At 43.7% G+C, this 18,416-nt stretch overlaps 1 protein-coding gene across 2 annotated transcripts in view; it reads left to right on the top strand.

The window, feature by feature from the left end:
- Positions 1 to 15,496, top strand: part of LOC129855506 (rho GTPase-activating protein SYDE2-like) — a 91,749-nt gene extending 76,253 nt beyond the window's left edge. For both annotated transcript variants that reach the window (XM_055923233.1, XM_055923232.1), the window contains exons 5-7: positions 2,762 to 2,943; positions 3,335 to 3,566; positions 14,022 to 15,496. In XM_055923233.1, the coding sequence (XP_055779208.1) occupies positions 2,762 to 2,943; positions 3,335 to 3,566; positions 14,022 to 14,821 (1,214 nt within the window). In that variant the 3' untranslated portion in view covers positions 14,822 to 15,496. The remainder of the gene's footprint in view (positions 1 to 2,761; positions 2,944 to 3,334; positions 3,567 to 14,021) is intronic.
- Positions 15,497 to 18,416: the final 2,920 nt, after the last annotated feature.

The following is an 18,416-nucleotide window of genomic DNA, read 5'->3' as shown; positions in this document are numbered from 1 at the left end:
TTTCAGATTTTTGCAATGTTATGTAGATGGAAAAAAAACTGTCCTTGAAACGGTCTTGATATGTTCGTCAAAAGATATCAGAGTCCAGAGTAACGCCGAGGTCCTTCAGTTATATTTGAGATGACTGTACAACCATCAAGATTAATTGTCAGATTCAACAGAAGATCTCTTTGTTTCTTGGGACCTAGAACAAGCATTTAAAAGTAGAACATTTGCAGCCATCCACTTCCTTATGTCTGAAACACAGGCTTCCAGCGAGAGCAATTTTGGGGCTTCACCATGTTTCATCAAAATGTACAGCTGTGTGTCATCTGCATAGCAGTGAAAGTTAACATTATGTTTCCGAATGACATCACCAAGAGGTAAAAAATATAGTGAAAACAATAGGTCCTAAAACGGAACCTTGAGGAACACCGAAATTTGTCAGAGGACAAACTGATATCTTTCTGACAGATAAGATATAACCAGGCCAGAACTTATCCGTGTAGACCAATTTGGGTTTCCAATCTCTCAAAGAATGTGGTGATCGGTGGTATCAAAAGCAGCACTAAGGTCTAGGAGCACGAGGACAGATGCAGAGCCTTGGTCTGACGCCATTAAAAGATCATTTAATTTCCAGATAATGAATTTCCATGTGTCCTATCTGCTTGGATTTCAAAAAAGTTAACCCCAAATAAGCTAGCAATGTTATTAAATGTCTTATTAAAACATTCAGTGAAAGTTTTTTATGGCGGTTTTGGAGGAGTGGCTTCTTCCTTGCTGAGCGTCGATGTCGATATAGGACTCGTTTTACTGTAGATGTAGATACTTTTGTACCTGTTTCCTCCAGCATCTTCACAAGGTCCTTTGCTGTTGTTCTGGGATTTATTTGCACTTTTTGCACCAAAATATGTTAATCTCTAGGAGACAGAAGGAGACCTTCCTGAGCGGTATGACGGCTGCGTGGTCCCATGGTGTTTATCTTTGCTTACTATTGTTTGTACAGATGAACGTTGGACCTTCAGGCATTTGGAAATTGCTCCCAAGGATGAACCAGACTTGTGGAGGTCTACAATTTTTTTTCTGATGTCTTGGCTTGTTTCTTTTGATTTTCCCATGATGTCAAGCAAAGAGGCACTAAGTTTGAAGGTAGTCCACCTCCAATTGACTCAAAGGATGTCAATTAGCCTATCAGAAGTTTCTAAAGCCATGTCATAATTTCTGGAATTTTGCAAGCTGTTTAAAGGCACAGTCAACTTAGTGTATGTAAACTTCTGACCCACTGGAATTGTGATACAGTGAATTCTAAGTGAAATAATCTGTCTATAAACAATTGTTGGAAAAATGACTTGTGTCATGCACAAAGTAGATGTCCTAACCAACTTGCCAAAACTATAGTTTGTTAACAAGATATTTGTGGAGTGGTTGAAACACGAGTTTTAATGACAAGTGTATGTAAACTTCCGACTTCAACTAAATACTAAAGTAAAACACGTAATAATAAATTCACAATGAGTAGCGATGACTTGGATATATACACGGGGTACCAGTACCGATTTGATGTGCAGGGGTACAAAGTAATTGAGTTAGATATGTACATATAACTAGGAATAAAGTGACCGATAATAAACAGTAGCAATAGAATATGTGATGAGTTTTTAAAAAGTTTGCTCAAAAAGGGTAAATGCAGATTGTCCGGGTAGCTAATTGGTTAAATGTTTAACTATTTAGCAGTCTTCTGGCTAGGGAGTAAAAGAACGCATTCAAAGTTTGTTTTTAAAAAAAAAAGACAAAATATTTAGCAGTCTTATGTCTTGGGGGTAGAATAACATTCCCAGAACATTTGTTCTCAGAACGTAAACACAAATAATTATACGTTCCCACAACTTCCAATGAACCAAAGGTGCTAGCTGGGTAGTTAGGCACTGAAAAAAAAGAGAGAAAATAATCCAGTCCACCTCAAAGAATTGACACGCTGTCAGTACCCTTTTTCTTCTTTCTATATTTCTGTATTTGTCTGTTATTTTTTGTCCTTCCCCTTCGTGAAAAGAAAAGGCAAGGGGCTTAGTGTATATAGACAGTGTGGGCTTCATGTTTCTTCGTCTCTTTTGTCGGAGCCTGGTGAAGGCTGAATGTGGCTGGAGTTACAGGTGTGAACGCCCACGCCATCACAGAACCACCTTCTCCGACATTCTGAGGCTGCCATGTCATACCCGATTTCAATCAGAACAGAGCCCACCACAACAATGAGTCTTAAAAGCCTTGGCAGCCAGCAGAGTGTGTGCCAGGTCTGGCCTGCTGTATAAAAGAAGGGGAGAAGAAAATACTTAGCTTTTCTCAATAACGACTCTTCGTAAAGATAATATTCTTCGGGATTTGTCAGGTATTTTAAGCTGTCTTGTGAAGTAGTACATACGAGGTATTTCACTTCATTGAGCCTTGTAAAAAACGTATGAAGCCCAGCTGATAAGGTCCACAGTGCGCAAACAGACAGTGGTGTTGTTCATTGTGTCCTTTCTGGTGAAAATCTTTGCTGTCCTCTTAAGTAGCATCTGGCAGCTGTCATCATCATTATCAGAGTTGTTATGATCAGAGATCATTTTTCTGTTAACTCAATGAAGGGTTTCTCATGCTCTCTCTCACTCTCTCTCCTCCCTTCCCCTACTTCTCCTCTCGCCGTCTCCTCCCTCTCTCTCTCCCACTGCCTCTGATTCACCCTTCTCTTCCCCTCTCTCCCTCTTCTTCTCTCTCCTCTTTCTCTCTCCTCTCTCTCTCTCTCCAGGTGTTCTGAAGGACTACCTGCGTGAGTTGCCCTACCCACTTATCACTAAGCACTTGTATGAGACTGTGTTGGACTCTATGGCTCAGAGACCTCTGCGTATCGGAGCAGGAGGATGTGAAAATGACCCGGCAGACACAGAACACACCGTCAGTCTCCTGAAGAACCTGCCAGAGGTGGAGAGGGTAAGGGACAGGTCCTCTTCAATCGATCAATCAAGTTTATTCATAAATCAACATTTGTCACAAAGTGCTTTTGCAGATGCCTTTTTGGGTTCACAGTGCTCTTGGTTCTCTACATTCACCAAGTTCCTTCAGTAATGTTCATTAGTACTGTGCAGCGTTCACAGTACACAGTTTCAAACCCTCTTGATGTTAGGAAATAACAGTAGCTGAGGGAAATAGCAATAACATAAACAAAGACCCAATAAGCGACACATTTCGGTTGAATGCATTGTTGTGCAACTGACTAGGTATTCCCTTTCCCTTAGTGTGTTTGTGCTTCTAAAATGAGCCGTGTGTTTGGTCAGTGTTAATCCGCCCTTACCCAGTATGTCCTCTGTCTCTGTTACCCCAGTTGACCCTGCGGAGGCTGCTGGACCATCTGAAGCTGGTGGCGTCACACCATGAGGTCAACAAGATGACGTGTCAGAACCTGGCGGTATGCTTCGGCCCCGTGCTGCTCAGCCAACGCCAGGAGGCCAGCTGTCATAGCAACCGGGTCTTCATCGACTCGGAGGAGCTGGCCAGCGCCCTACACTTCAAGAAACATATCGAAGTGCTACACTACCTGCTGCAGCTATGGCCAGGTAACCTCCACCATAGAGATACACTACAATACTAGAGTGGCCTTTGAAATGAACCTTCATAACTCTAGAATGAGGTGATAATGGCAGCCATCTTGGTCAGGGATGCATTCTAAACCAGTGTACTTCATGGTGTAGTACCATGCAGTACCACTGGATCTAGAGGCCTTTTATATTTACTAAATGACTATCTTAATTACTGACTTATTACTCCTGCAGTGAATGTATCAGCGTTTTAGATCAGGCCGTTGAGTAGTGTGTCTACAGTACATGGGCATTCTGAATTACTAAACCAACAACTTAATAAACAAGTAATAACAGACTTAAGCATTCACCCAAAATCAGACAAGCCATTTCTCAGAAGGACACTATGTTCCCCCGGATGCTTTCTAGTGCAAATTGTTCCCAGCACTGTACTGTGGTTATGTTCCAAACATGACTTTAAAAGGCTGGGTTGGCACTTTGGCTGACACACGCACGCACACACACACACACACACACACAGCAGATAGCCATTCGCCACATCTGTTCGGTCATCGTAGATTAAATGCTCCACAAGAGAGCTTCATCATGACGGGAGGGCCAAAGCCTTACTGTAAACCAAGCTCAGTGGGCAGGGACGCTTTTATATAAATCACCGTACAGAGAAAGCATGCGTCTAAAATGGCACCCTATTCCTTATATAGCGCACTACTTTTGTTCAGAGCCCTATGGGACCTGGTCAAAAGAAGTGCACTGTAAAAGTGAATAGGGTGCCATTTGGGATGCATGTGAAGACATCCTGCACCAACTGTGGCTCGAGGGTTGGTAATGTGTCTCTGTTCTGCTCTCAGCAGCTGTCTGCTTTGTGTGCACGGTGATACGAGAGACAGATATAAACTGTTGAGTGTAACTGGGATATAGGGATATGAAAGAAAGATGAGCGTAGGGTTGCTAGGGGGTTTGGTTGTCAAATCCTGTGCTGATGGATGTGCTGCCTCTAAGGAGGATGGGGAAGAGAAGACAGTAAGACCATACAGTAACTGTCTGATCCCCTCAGATCTCTAACATTTTCTCTAACCAATTTAACTTCATAGTGTTGTGTATACAGTTGAAGTTGGAAGTTTACATACACCTTAGCCAAATACATTTTAACTCAATATTTCACATTTCCTGACATTTAATCCTAGTAAACATTCCCTGTCTTAGGTCAGTTAGGATCACCACTTTATTTTAAGAATGTGAAATGTCAGAATAATAGTAGAGAGAATGATTTATTTCAGCTTTAATATCTTTCATCACATTCCCAGTGGGTCAGAAGTCTACATACACTCAATTAGTATTTGGTAGCATTGCCTTTAAAATTGTTTAACTTGGGTCAAACGTTTCAGGTAGCCTTCCACAAGCTTCCCACAATAAGTTGGGTGAACTTTGGCCAATTCCTCCTAACAGAGCTGGTGTAACTGAGTCAGGTTTGTAGGCCTCCTTGCTCGCACACACTTTTTCAGTTTTTTTTCAGTTGTGCCCACAAATGTTCTATAGGATCGAGGTCAGGGCTTTGTGATTGCCACTCCAATACCTTGATTTAGTTGTCCTTAAGGCACTTTTGCCACAACTTTGGAAGTATGCTTGGGGTCATTGTCCATTTGGAAGACCCATTTGCGACCAAGCTTTAACTTCCTGACTGATGTCTTGATGTTGCTTCAATAAATGCACATAATTTTCCTCTTCATCATGCCATCTATTTTGTGAAGTGCACCAGTCCCTCCGGCAGCAAAGCACCCCCACAACATGATGCTGCCACCCCCGTGCTTCATGGTTGGGATGGTGTTCTTCGGCTTGCAAGCCTCCCCCTTTTCCCTCCAAACATAACGATGGTCATTATGGCCAAACAGTTCTATTTTTGTTTCATCAGACCAGAGGACTTTTCTCCAAAATGTACGATCTTCGTCCCCATGTGCAGTTGCAAACCGTAGTCTGGCTTTTTTATGGCGGTTTTGGAGCCGTGGCTTCTTCCTTGCTGAGCGACCTTTCAGGTTATGTCGATATAGGACTTGTTTTACTGTGGATATATATATTTTTGTACCTGTTTCCTCCAGCATCTTCACAAGGTCCTTTGCTGTTGTTCTGGGATTGATTTGCACTTTTCGTACCAAAGTACATTCATTTCTAGGAGACAGAACGCGCCTCCTTCCTGAGCGGTATGACGGCTGCGTGGTCCCATGGTGTTTATACTTGCGTACTATTGTTTGTACAGATGAACTTGGTACCTTCAGGCATTTGGAAATTGCTCCCAAGGATGAACCAGACTTGTGGAGGTCTACAAAAATCTTTCTGAGTTATTGGCTGATTTATTTTGATTTTCCCATGATGTCAAGCAAAGAGGTACTGAGTTTGAAGGTAGGCCTTGAAATACATCCACAGGTACACCTCCAATTGACTCAAATTATGTCAATTAGCCTATCAGAAGCGTCTAAGCCATGACATCATTTTCTGGAATTTTCCAAGCTGTTTAAAGGCACAGTCAACTTAGTGTATGTAAACTTCTGACCTACTGGAATTGTGATACAGTGAATTTTAAGTGAAATAATCTGTCTGTAAATAATTGTTGGAAAAATTACTTGTGTCATGCACAAAGTAGATGTCCTAACCGACTTGCCAAAACTATAGTTTGTTAACAAGATATTTGTGGAGAGGTTGAAAAATGAGTTTAATTGACTCCAACCTAAGTGTATGTAAACTTCCGACTTCAACTGTATACAGTGCCTTCAGAAAATATTTACAGCCCTTGACTTTTTTGTCCCTCGCTTACACACAATACCTGATCATGTTAAAGTGGAATTATGTTTTTCAAAATTTTTACCAATTAATAAAAATGAAAGCTGAAATGTCTTGAGTCAATAAGTATTCACCCCCTTTGTTATGGCAAGCCTAAATAAGTTCATGAGTAAAACATTTGCTTAACAAGTCACATAATGTTTTCACTTTGTCAATATGGGGTATTGTGTGTGGATGGGTGAGAAAAAAATATATTGAATCCATTTTGAAGTCAGGCTGTAACACTACAAAAGAATAAGAATAAGAATAAGTCAAAGGGTATGTGTAACGGTTGTCCTTCAGACAAGAGGAGGAGTAGGGATTGGACCAAAGCGCAGCATGAAAGTTTGACATAACAAATTTATTAAAGAAAAGACGAAACACGATAAACACTTGAAAGGATTATCAAAATAACAAAACGACGTAGACAGACCTGAACATGGAACTTACATAAATACACGAAGAACTCACGAACAGGGACAGACTACATACACGAACGACAAAACGAAACAGTCCCGTGTGGTGCACATACACAGACACAGGAGACAACCACCCACAACAAACAATGTGAAACAACCTACCTATATATGGTTCCAAATCAGAGGAAAACGTAAACCACCTGCCTCTGATTGAGAGCCATATTTTCGCAATTAACCCCGACACTTAACATAGAACAAACACAGACTGCCCACCCAGCTCACGTCCTGACCCACTAAACACAACTATACAAAAGGAAAACAAGGTCAGGACCGTGACAGTATGAATTCTTTCAGTGCGCCATATACAAGTCTTACATGAGACAAATTCTGTACTTGGAAAATATCCTTATTTAAAGATTGCAAACATGTTAGTGCTAGTTAGATATTCAGTCCAAGGAAACCATTTCAGATAATTTTGTACCTGAGAGAATAGACTGTTGTTGAATATTGTACCCATTAATTTATTGTCAGCTGCAAAAATTTACATCTACCATAGACCAGTTAAACTGGTACAACACTTCCACTCATGGGTTGCCAAAAATAACTATCTGAAAGCCACACCCCCAGTAATCCACACCTCTAATATAATGTACCATAGACCAGTTACAACACTTCTACTCGCGGGTGGCCAAAAATAATAAATTGGAAGCCTCACCAACACTAAGCCATGCCGCCAATATAATTTCACAGTGTGCCTTGCCTTTTTCGGGCGAATTGTAGACTTACCCCACATTAATATATTTGTTAGTGACAGAGATATGGTTCTTCAATTCATACATTTTTGAACCCGTGGCCTTCAAGTGAGTTCCTTGGCTAATATTATCATTATAATTCAACTCTTTATGGTGATACATTACATATCTCATAAGGCCTTATTTTGAGGCCTAGCATTGACCTAATACAGTGGCCTGAAACTCATGGTTTACAGGCCACGTCAGGCCTGTTAGTAGGGTTGCAAAATTCCAGTAACTTTCCCCAAATTCCCAGATTTATTCTTCCATCTGGGATTTCTGGAAGCTTGTAAATCACACAAATTTCTGTTGGAACTGGAGTTTAGAAATCCAACAGTTGGAATTTTTATTCATCCGCAACCTTATTTCATAATGACTGCCAGGATTAGGAACAATGTGCAACCTTATTTCATAATGACTGCCAGGAAAATGATTTTTTTTTATCCCCAATTTTCGTGGTATCCAATCGCTAGTAATTACTATCTTGTCTCATCGCTACAACTCCCGTACGGGCTCGGGAGAGACGAAGGTCGAAAGCCATGCGTCCTCCGAAGCACAACCCAACCAAGCCGCACTGCTTCTTTAACACAGCGCGCCTCCAACCCGGAAGCCAGCCGCACCAATGTGTCGGAGGAAACACCGTGCACCTGGCCCCCTTGGTTAGCGCGCACTGCACCCAGCCCGCAACAGGAGTCGCTGGAGCGCGATGAGACAAGGAAATCCCTACCGGCCAAACCCTCCCTAACCCGGACGACGTCGCCCCACGGATCTCCCGGTCGCGGCCGGCTGCGACAGAGCCTGGGGGCGAACCCAGAGACTCTGGTGGCGCAGTTAGCACTGCGATGCAGTGCCCTAGACCACTGCGCCACCCGGGAGGCCCGAAAAGGAACAATTTGAGGTTGCTATCTAAGCCATTTAAACTGGAACAACCATTTCAGTAATGGGTGCCAAGAATCTATCAAATGATTGGATCAGTTTAGGGAATTGTATGTTATGTATCTTTGTGTAGCATATTATGAATCAACCAATCACTCAATGTACATGCAAAAACAGATATTAAAAACAATTAAAACAATTCTACCTGTAGTAGAGCATGCTGGGTAAAAAATGTATTTGTTATCATAACTTTAAAAAAAATGTCGTTTCCATCCCTGGCTAGAGCCTAGAGGTGTGTCCTGAGTGAGTAACTCTAACCTTGACCAAACTGAAATTTAAGTCTTGGCTGGCCTGCAAACCTATGTTTACACTCACACTCACACACTCACACACTCACACACACACACACTCACACACACACACACACACACACACACACACTCACACACACACACACACACACACTCACACACACATATATATATATACCTCCTGTTCTTTATGCCCACTTCCTCAGCTCAGTGTGTAATGTGGCCAGTCTATAATTAAGGACATTCCAGTCCTAACCTTAGCCCATAGCTCTCCCAGCTTTACTATAACATTTAAAAACCATTATAGGATATTTTCAACTTCTTCACAAGGTCCACACCTTCCAATGCATTGTTGCATAGGCCTGGATTGTGTGTCTGGGAGTGCATGAGTGTGAGAATGCTTTGCTTGGAATCTGTACGTGCTTTGTTTTGTGTTCGAGGAGGAGAGTGTTAATGTACTGTATGTGGCGATTTTAGCGTGTAAATCTTGTGGGGCAAACAGATATATTTTTTAGATGCATGCCAAACCACTACACTACACATCACAAAAATAAACTATACATGAATTGCACTATGACGGTGACAAACGGTGCACACAAATTGTTAGGGCCTACATAAAGCTGTCCCAACAGCAGTCCCAACACCTTACCACTGCTACACCTGGCTATCAGCTGAGCCTTGTCTGGCAGCGAAACAGTTAATTCAGCCTCAGTTACTGCCTTTTTTTAAAAAACATAGCTTATATGGCTGACTTGCTTAAACAAATGTGGTTACTATTGACAATTGAGATGTACAAACTATGGCATAAGGGGACGACGAGCTGATAAGAGGCAATCCATCATGTCGTTTTAGACATAAATGAGCGAACTAGGACAGACATAGTCAATTTAACTATTTGTTCAGCACTTTTGAAATATAATTCAGAACATGGGTCGTTCTTACAGTATTCTCCCTGTACACCAAGTCAGAACCATATGATAAATAAAGGGGGCATATAAGCAGACAATGAAATCTCTTATAATATTCGATTACATTTCTATAAAACAGGCGAGGCTATGTGCACCACCAAGTCAGAACAGTAGTCGAAATTAAGAGGGGGAAAAGGGACCAAATTATTAGGGTGAGGCACATGGGCTACTAACAACTTACTACACAACAAACTTTCTTAGCTAGGGTATACATATCTCCCTGTCATACTATCCAGGTCTGTGCCGAAACGATTTGAGGTTCTACTTTTAAATATTCACCTTTCCAAAAACAAGTCTCTCACCGTTGCTGCTTGCTATAGACTACCTTCTGCCCCCAGCTGTGCCCTGGACACCATATGTGAATTGATTGCCCCCCCATCTATCATCAGAGCTCGTACTGTTAGGTGACCTAAACTGGGACATGCTTAACACAGCGGCCGTCCTACAATCCAAGCTAGATGCACTCAATCTCACACAAATTATCAATGATCCTACCAGGTACAACCCCAAATCCGTAAACACGGGCACCCTCATAGATATCATTCTAACCAACCTGCCCTCCAAATACACCTCTGCTATCTTCAACCAGGATCTCAGCGATCACTGCCTCATTGCCTGCATCCATAATAGGTCTGCGGCCAAACAACCACCCCTCATCACTGTCAAACGCTCCCTAAAACACTTCAGCGAGCAGGCCTTTCTAATCGACCTGGCCCGGGTATCCTGGAAGGATATTGACCTCACTCCGTTAGTAGAGGATACCTGCTTATTCTTTAAAAGTGCTTTCCTTACCATCTTAAGTAAGCATGCCCCATTCAAAAAATGTAGAACCAGGAACAGATATAGCCCTTGGTTCACTCCAGACCTGACTGCCCTTGACCAGCACAAGAACATCCTGTGGCATACTGCATTAGCATGGAACCAATATACACAGGCAGTTAGGAGCAAAGGCTAGCTTTTTCAAACAGAAATGTGCATCCTGTAGAGCACCTGTAGAGCACCTCCTCCCAGCTAAGGTCTTCAAAAGCCAAGTTAACAAACAGATCACGACCATTTCGAATCCCACCGTACCTTCTCCGCTATGCAATCTGGTTTCCGAGCTGGTCGTGGGTGCACCTCAGCCACGCTCAAGGTTATAAACAATATCATAACCGCCATCGATAATAGACAATACTGTGCAGCGGTATTCATCGACCTGGCCAAGGCTTTCAACTCTGTCAATCACCACATTCTTATCGGCAGACTCAACAGCCTTGGTTTCTCAAATGACTGCCTCGCCTGGTTCACCAACTACTTCTCAGACAGAGTTCAGTGTGTCAAATCGGAGGGCCTGTTGTCCGGACCTCTGGCAGTCTCTATGGGGGTGCCACAGGGTTCAATTCTCGGGCCGGCTCTTTTCTCTGTATACATCAATGATGTCGCTCTTGCTGCTGGTGATTCTCTGATCCACCTCTACGCAGACGACACCATTTTGTATACTTCTGGCCCTTATTTGGACACTGTGTTAACTAACCTCCAGACGAGCTTCAATGCCATACAACTTTCCTTCCGTGGCCTCCAACTGCTCTTAAATACAAGTAAAACTAAGTGCATGCTCTTCAAACGATCGCTGCCCGCCCGTCCAACATCACTACTCTAGACGGTTCTGACTTAGAATATGTGGACACCTACAAATACCTAGGTGTATGGTTAGATTGTAAACTCTCCTTCCAGACTCACATTAAGCATCTCCAATCCAAAATTAAATCTGGAATCGGCTTCCTATTTCACAACAAAGCATCCTTCACTCATGCTGCCAAACATACCCTCGTAAAATGGACTATCCTACCGATCATTGACTTCGGCGATGTCATTTACAAAATAGCCTCCAACACTCTACTCGGCAAATTGGATGCAGTCTATCACAGTGCCATCTGCTTTGTCACCAAAGCCCCATATACTACCCACCACTGCGACCTGTACGCTCTCGTTGGCTGGCCCTCGCTTCATATTTGTCACCAAACCCGCTGGCTTCAGGTCATCTATAAGTCTTTGCTAGGTATAGCCCCGCCTTATCTCAGCTCACTGGTCACCATAGCAGCACCCACCAGTAGCACGCGCTCCAGCAGGTATATTTCACTGGTCACCCCCAAAGCCAATTCCTCCTTCGGCCGCCTTTCCTTCCAGTTCTCTGCTGCCAATGACTAGAACGAATTGCAAAAATCACTGAAGCTGGAGACTCATATCTCTCTCTCTAACTTTAAGCACCAGCTGTCAGAGAAGCTCACAGATCACTGCACCTGCACATAGCCCATCTCTAAACAGCCCAACCAACTACCTCATCCCCATACTCTTATTTATTTTTTCGTTCCTTTGCGCCACAGTATCTCTACTGGGGTGTGATTTCCAACTTGTGTAATGTTTATGTCCAATGGCCGATCTATAATTTCTCTATAATTTCTCTTCATTCTTTATCTTCATATGACAAGGATTAAAAAGAATTTAGCAGTAGATTGTCGACTTGATAAATGATGATGACTGCTAGCTTACTAGCTAAGATTTTGAAAGTATGATGTTGACATGATCAGTCCAATCAAAGCTACTGTAGATATAACCTGATTTGACGTCATTTTATCTGTTATCAATGACCTGCGCCACCTGCCCTGAATGACGGGTTGCCAGTGTGTGCGTGCGTGCGTTCGTGCGTGTGGGCTGATATGTGTATTACTGTATGTGATTGCCAGGCCTTGGTATTTGGTATATTTCATGAGGAGGTGAAAATGTGCGTGTGAGTCATTGGCTTTGGTGCATGCTGTGGTGTTTATTTTGTGGCCAGAGAGAGATCATGCTATGGCAGAGTAGTGGCGTGTAGGGGAGGGAGTAGGAGAAGGGTGTCTGAGGCTCTGGATATTTTTAACTGATCCCAGTACAGTGCGAGCAGCCCTGGATGTAGAAGTTTCCAGGAAGGTGTGGGGCAGGATGGGGTGGAGGGGATTTCAGGGTTAGTTCCTTATCTTTGGATCAATGGGAGATGCACAAGCATAATTTGTCCATCAACAGTTTCTCAATGGGTTTACAATGATTTCAAAGTATTATTCATACAGTATGATATCAGAACCAACGGTTGGCTCTACTGTACCACTGTGGGGTTTGTGTACGTTACTTTCTTCCTCCTTCAGCATAAAGGAGATGTAAGAGTCAGGTCAAATGCAAAGGTGTTTCCTGTAGACTGTCTGACTGACAGCTTGCTCTTGTTGCAGTAAAACATTGTCTGTTTTACCTCTGAAATGTTTTTTTGATGTTTTTGTTTTATTCCGCCACTGACTGTAGGAGGTATCTAAAGATGTACTGTCGGGGACACAGTGTACTAGGTACACAGAGAGACCGACAGGAGGACAGGTAACTGGGAAGTGGTGGTTGGAGTGCTCAGTGTTCTTCTCCTTAGATCAGACATGCTCATACCATGTGACCCCCCCCCTCCTCCTCCTTCACCCCAAAGCAGGGATGTGTGTTAGGTTAGACGTGATTTGTACCTAGAAGTGAAGTAGTAGAGTGTGTTGGAGTGGATTTAGCATGTCAATGCAGCATGGCATGGGTTGATGTCGGAAATATCACTTTTAGATCCTGAATTTAACTCCAGGAGGACCTTGTGTGACCAGTGTGCTTAAAACATTTCAAATGAGGGCCTCCCGAGTGGCGCAGTGGTCTAAGGCACTACATCGCAGTGCCAGCTGTGCCACTAGAGATCCTGGTTCGAGTCCAAGCTCTGTCTCAGCTGGCCGCGACCTGGAGACCAAGGGGGTGGCGCACAATTGGCCCAGCATCGTTAGGGGATGGTTCGGTTGGCAGGGATGTCCTTGTCCCATCGAGCTCTAGCGACTCCTGTGGCGGACCGAGCGCATGCACGCTGACACGGTCGCCAGGTGTACGGTGTTTTCTCGGACACATTGGTGTGGCTGGCTTAAGCTGGTTAAGCTGGCATTGTGTCAAGAAGCTTGGTTGGGTCGTGTTTCGAGGGACGCACGGCTCTCAACCTTCGCCTCTCCTGAGTCCGTATGGGAGTTGCAGCGATGAGACAAGACTTTAACTACCAATTGGATACCACGAAAAAAGGGGTGAAAATAAATACAAAAATAAATAAAAAATGTTAAATAAGAATATTGGATTTGAGTAATTGGTTTACACCAACAATGTTTGAAGAGCATGTGCCATACACCAGGAGTTAACACAGCTAGGACTATAGCACTGACTGAATAGATTCCTGTTTAATCTTTAACTCTTTCTTTCTCTCTCACTGTCTTTCTATCTCTCCTTCCAGTGATGGACCCACATGACAAGACCTCGTCCCCCATCCCGGAGCCCCCCGGCCCAGCCGACCAGCTGGCCGTTCCCCCCCTGCGTCGGAGGAAGGAGCGCCCCCAGGTGCTGAACTTGAGCGATGCAGAGATGGCCGGGGTGCTGCGGCCCAGGCCGGGCCGACTGGACAGCCCTAGCAACCGTTACGCCGGGGACTGGAGCCGCTGTGGAGAGAACTACTTCCCCCCTCGGTCCCGGGAGGAGAATGACTCTGCTGATGTTCCTTCTGAGGATATGGAGGTCACTGAAGATGAACTGGAGGGGGTAGAGGACAAGGGACAGGAAGGAGGAGAGGAGCAGAGACAGGAATGGTTACTGGACAGGGGACAGGCAGAGCCAGCCACAGCCGAACAGGAGCCCCCGCTGCCCGAGGAGGTGATGGAAGGACCTGTAGAAGTGGAGAAAGAGGAGAGGAAAGCGGAGGAGGAGAGCGAAGCAGAGAGGAGAGTGGAGGAGAGCGAAGCAGAGAGGAGAGTGGAGGAGAGCGAAGCAGAGAGGAGAGTGGAGGAGAGCGATGGCTCCAGGGGCGGTCAGCCGTCAGACAACAGGGTGTGTGAGGATGATGATGATGAGGATGATAAGCGCATCCTGCCCCTCCACCTCCCCAAAGAGCACACGTACCAGGCCTACATGAAGATCCAGGACATCAGCCCCGTGCTCAGCAACAAGGTCAACCTGCGAGACCTGCAGGAGAGCATCGACACGCTTATAGGCAACCTGGAGAGAGAACTCAACAAGAACAAGCTCAACGTCGGCTACTGACTCAACACACACACAGCTCAACAGGCTACTGACTCAACACACACACAGCTCAACAGGCTACTGACTCAACACACACACAGTTTAACAGGCTACTGACTCAACACACACACAGCTCAACAGGCTACTGACTCAACACACACACAGCTCAACAGGCTACTGACTCAACACACACACAGCTCAACAGGCTACTGACTCAACACACACACAGTTTAACAGGCTACTGACTCAACACACACACAGCTCAACAGGCTACTGACTCAACACACACACAGCTCAACAGGCTACTGACTCAACACACACACAGCTCAACAGGCTACTGACTCAACACACACACACAGCTCAACAGGCTACTGACTCAACACACACACAGCTCAACAGGCTACTGACTCAACACACACACAGCTCAACAGGCTACTGACGCAACACACACACAGCTCAACAGGCTACTGACGCAACACACACACAGCTCAACAGGCTACTGACGCAACACACACACAGCTCAACAGGCTACTGACGCAACACACACACAGCTCAACAGGCTACTGACGCAACACACACACAGCTCAACAGGCTACTGACGCAACACACACACAGCTCAACAGGCTACTGACGCAACACACACACAGCTCAACAGGCTACTGACTCAAACACGCGCCCCCAATGGCGGGGGGGGGGGGGGGGGGGGCTTAACTATTCTAGGAGCTCAAGACTTGAGTTGTTGGGGTTCAGGAATTGGGCCCCAGGGTTGCCGTGGTGAATCCATGACGACACAGTGGCATGTGCACCAACAGTATTGTTGACTTGTTTCTGTTTGTTCTTGTCCGGTTGTGTGTTTTGTTGTTGTTGTTGCTTCTCTTCTTATTAGAAGAACCCATTGACCCCCAGGGGTGTAAACAGTGCCTTAATTGTGGGAAGGTTGGACTTTAAGGCAGGGGATAGCTTTTCTATTGAGGTACGATTATGATGTACAACAATGCACTTAGGAGGCAGGCTTTATTGTATAGTAGATGACGTTTAGGTACAGTATATGGTACACACAGTATGGCTGGCTATAGACTGGGAGGAGAGCCACCAGCTAGCGGCTAGGCCACTGAACCCGCCTCCTCCTGGGGCACGAGGACAACGCTGCTGGGCTCTGTCGAATGGGCAGATGGAGCCTGGGATCGACCCACAGACCCTATCATATACAAAGTCACAGACATAGCTGCTTGAATACGATGGAGATACACATATAAATGAGGAGATACGGGTGATAAGTGTTTCTCAGAGTAGCTAATCTAAAGCAAATTAAAGAGGGATAGAAAAATGATTTAATGTATTTGAAAAAATTATCTGTGAATATGATGACATTGATGAAAACCATTGCTGTCTGTTTTTCTTTCATTACCTTCTCCCCAACCTCCTACGTGATCTAGTAACAGACAGTGATCTCTTGCGGGTTTAAAGAGGCAAAAGCCAAATATGAGAAACGTATGTACGGTACGTACTGCCTGAAGAACAGCAGTTCCCATGTTTCATAGAAACAGTTAGTTTGAAAAGGGCTACATTGAGGGCTATGAGAGTCCGCTACCTAAATACATAGATAGAAGCAAGTTTTCAGCAATCCAGGGATTCAGAATGACCAGTATTTAACAAATATATGTATATATCAATGTTTTTGGAGTATATTATTTTTTACAGCTGATATATATTTCCATACAGGCATATTACCTTGTAGTATGGATCTATAGATAGTAACTGTCTCAGAATATATATTGTGTTGCTTTGTTTCCTCCCCCTCAAGCTACCTGTACACATCTTAAACGTGCTGGACTAATGGTACAATTTAAACTGTAAAATAAATTAGATAGAAATATGTTCTTGCAGGATAAGAGATGTTGTTATTTTTGTTAAATTCTTTTGTACATATTTGCCATCTGTTTTTGTCGCAGGTTAGTCTGAGCTGTGTACATATTTGTGTTTTAAAGGTACTGATGAGCATTGTTGCATGGTCAAAAGCTTTATTACTGACATAAACAAGTATATTTCCCATCTACCCTGATTATCATATTTATGTGTACATACAGAGATGATTTAAAAAAAATTGTCATCCGTTTGGCAGCTGCTCACGCACGCAGACTAACAACAAGGTTGTTCAAACTGACATTAAATTCAAATAATAAAACTAAGGGAAATCGTTCAGTTAGCTAGCTAATCCCTGAGGCGATGGCAGTGCAGTCGTGTCTGATGGTGATGGGGAAACTATCCAGTGTCAAGCTGTGGCTGTGTCTGAAATGACACTATATTCCCTACATAGTGCACTACTTTTGAACAAAGCCCTACAAGCCATTACATAAGTATGTTTTTCTGGTTGAAATTCTGGTCTGGCACTGGTTCCTTACCTCCAGGCATGGATGGCGTGTGGACTGGAGGTTCAGTTTGAAAGGTTCAGCAGAGTGTCAGTAGAGTCGAACAGCTGTTTATCACTTGCACACTCACAGGCGACTAAGCTCGTCAAGCATCATCTCTGTCTCTTTTCACTCTCTATGAGCTGCCTTCTCTTCTTTGTACTGATCTTGAGAAATGTATGGTCATATTAAATTATATATTTCACGTGTCTTTCTGCGTCTTTCTGGTTACACCATTTATTCCATTTGATTTCAATCATCTTCTGAGGCCAAGTGATTGCCCTGTTGAGAGTGAAGTGAAACGTCCCGAGTGAAACAGTGAAGCATTCCATTTCGAGATGCATGTGTCTGTTATACATCATTTTGCTATTCACTTTTGACCATTTACTACAATGTCATAACACTAAAATAACAGTAAATATTCGATCTTAGTTTCTACTGTGTTGCTTCCGTGGAAATCCACTGTGATTTCCTGTTTAATTTTAATGAGTGATTTAAAGGTTGAGTTCTGCAGGAAGTTTGGTGAATCTATTTTTGCGAACAGTTGGAGCAAAGCAATAAAACACAAAGAAGACAAAAGTTCCTGGCTTCTTCCAAATGGTTTTGAGAATTGCCCCTGGACTCTGTGGGAATCTCCCGGTGCACAGCACTGCTTCGGGGACATTCCCAAAAGACAACCCTCATCATAGTAGCCCTGTTGAGTGGCCCATCCCAAGTGGTAACGTTACAATTATTAACACCTTCAGCAGTGAGTGAACATAGAATTCCAGATGATCCAGAGGAATTTGAGCTGTAAATGGTTTTGTAACTTTTTTGATGTGATGGGTGTTCGTGTGGCATTTTTGTTATGAACTAGGTTCATTACAGTGAAGCTTCAGGGTACAGAGTTTACCGCACCGGTGACTGTAGTACTTCTGTTGACTGTAGTACTTCTGTTGACTGTAGTACTACTGTAGCCTGTGGGTATGCTTTATATCACCCTGTGAAAAAAATCAATCATTCTCCCAGCGCTTTTGATTCAGTCTAAATCTAGATTGACATTTTAGCCCTTTTAGAGCCAGCCCACGTTTTCTTAGGGAATTTCACGTTGTATATCATTTCAGCTTATACTGTATTACGTGCTTGTTTGAGAGTATCAAGTAGACAACAGTTTGTCTCCGTGCCCTTAAAGTTTTAAAGCTGTTATTTCAAGATATAAAGCTATGATG

The sequence above is a fragment of the Salvelinus fontinalis genome, chromosome 5, assembly GCF_029448725.1.
Source record: "Salvelinus fontinalis isolate EN_2023a chromosome 5, ASM2944872v1, whole genome shotgun sequence".
In the NCBI taxonomy this organism is placed as follows: domain Eukaryota; kingdom Metazoa; phylum Chordata; class Actinopteri; order Salmoniformes; family Salmonidae; genus Salvelinus; species Salvelinus fontinalis.
The sequence above is the reverse complement of the archived record's forward strand: the minus strand, read 5'-3'. Positions and strand labels throughout refer to the sequence as shown.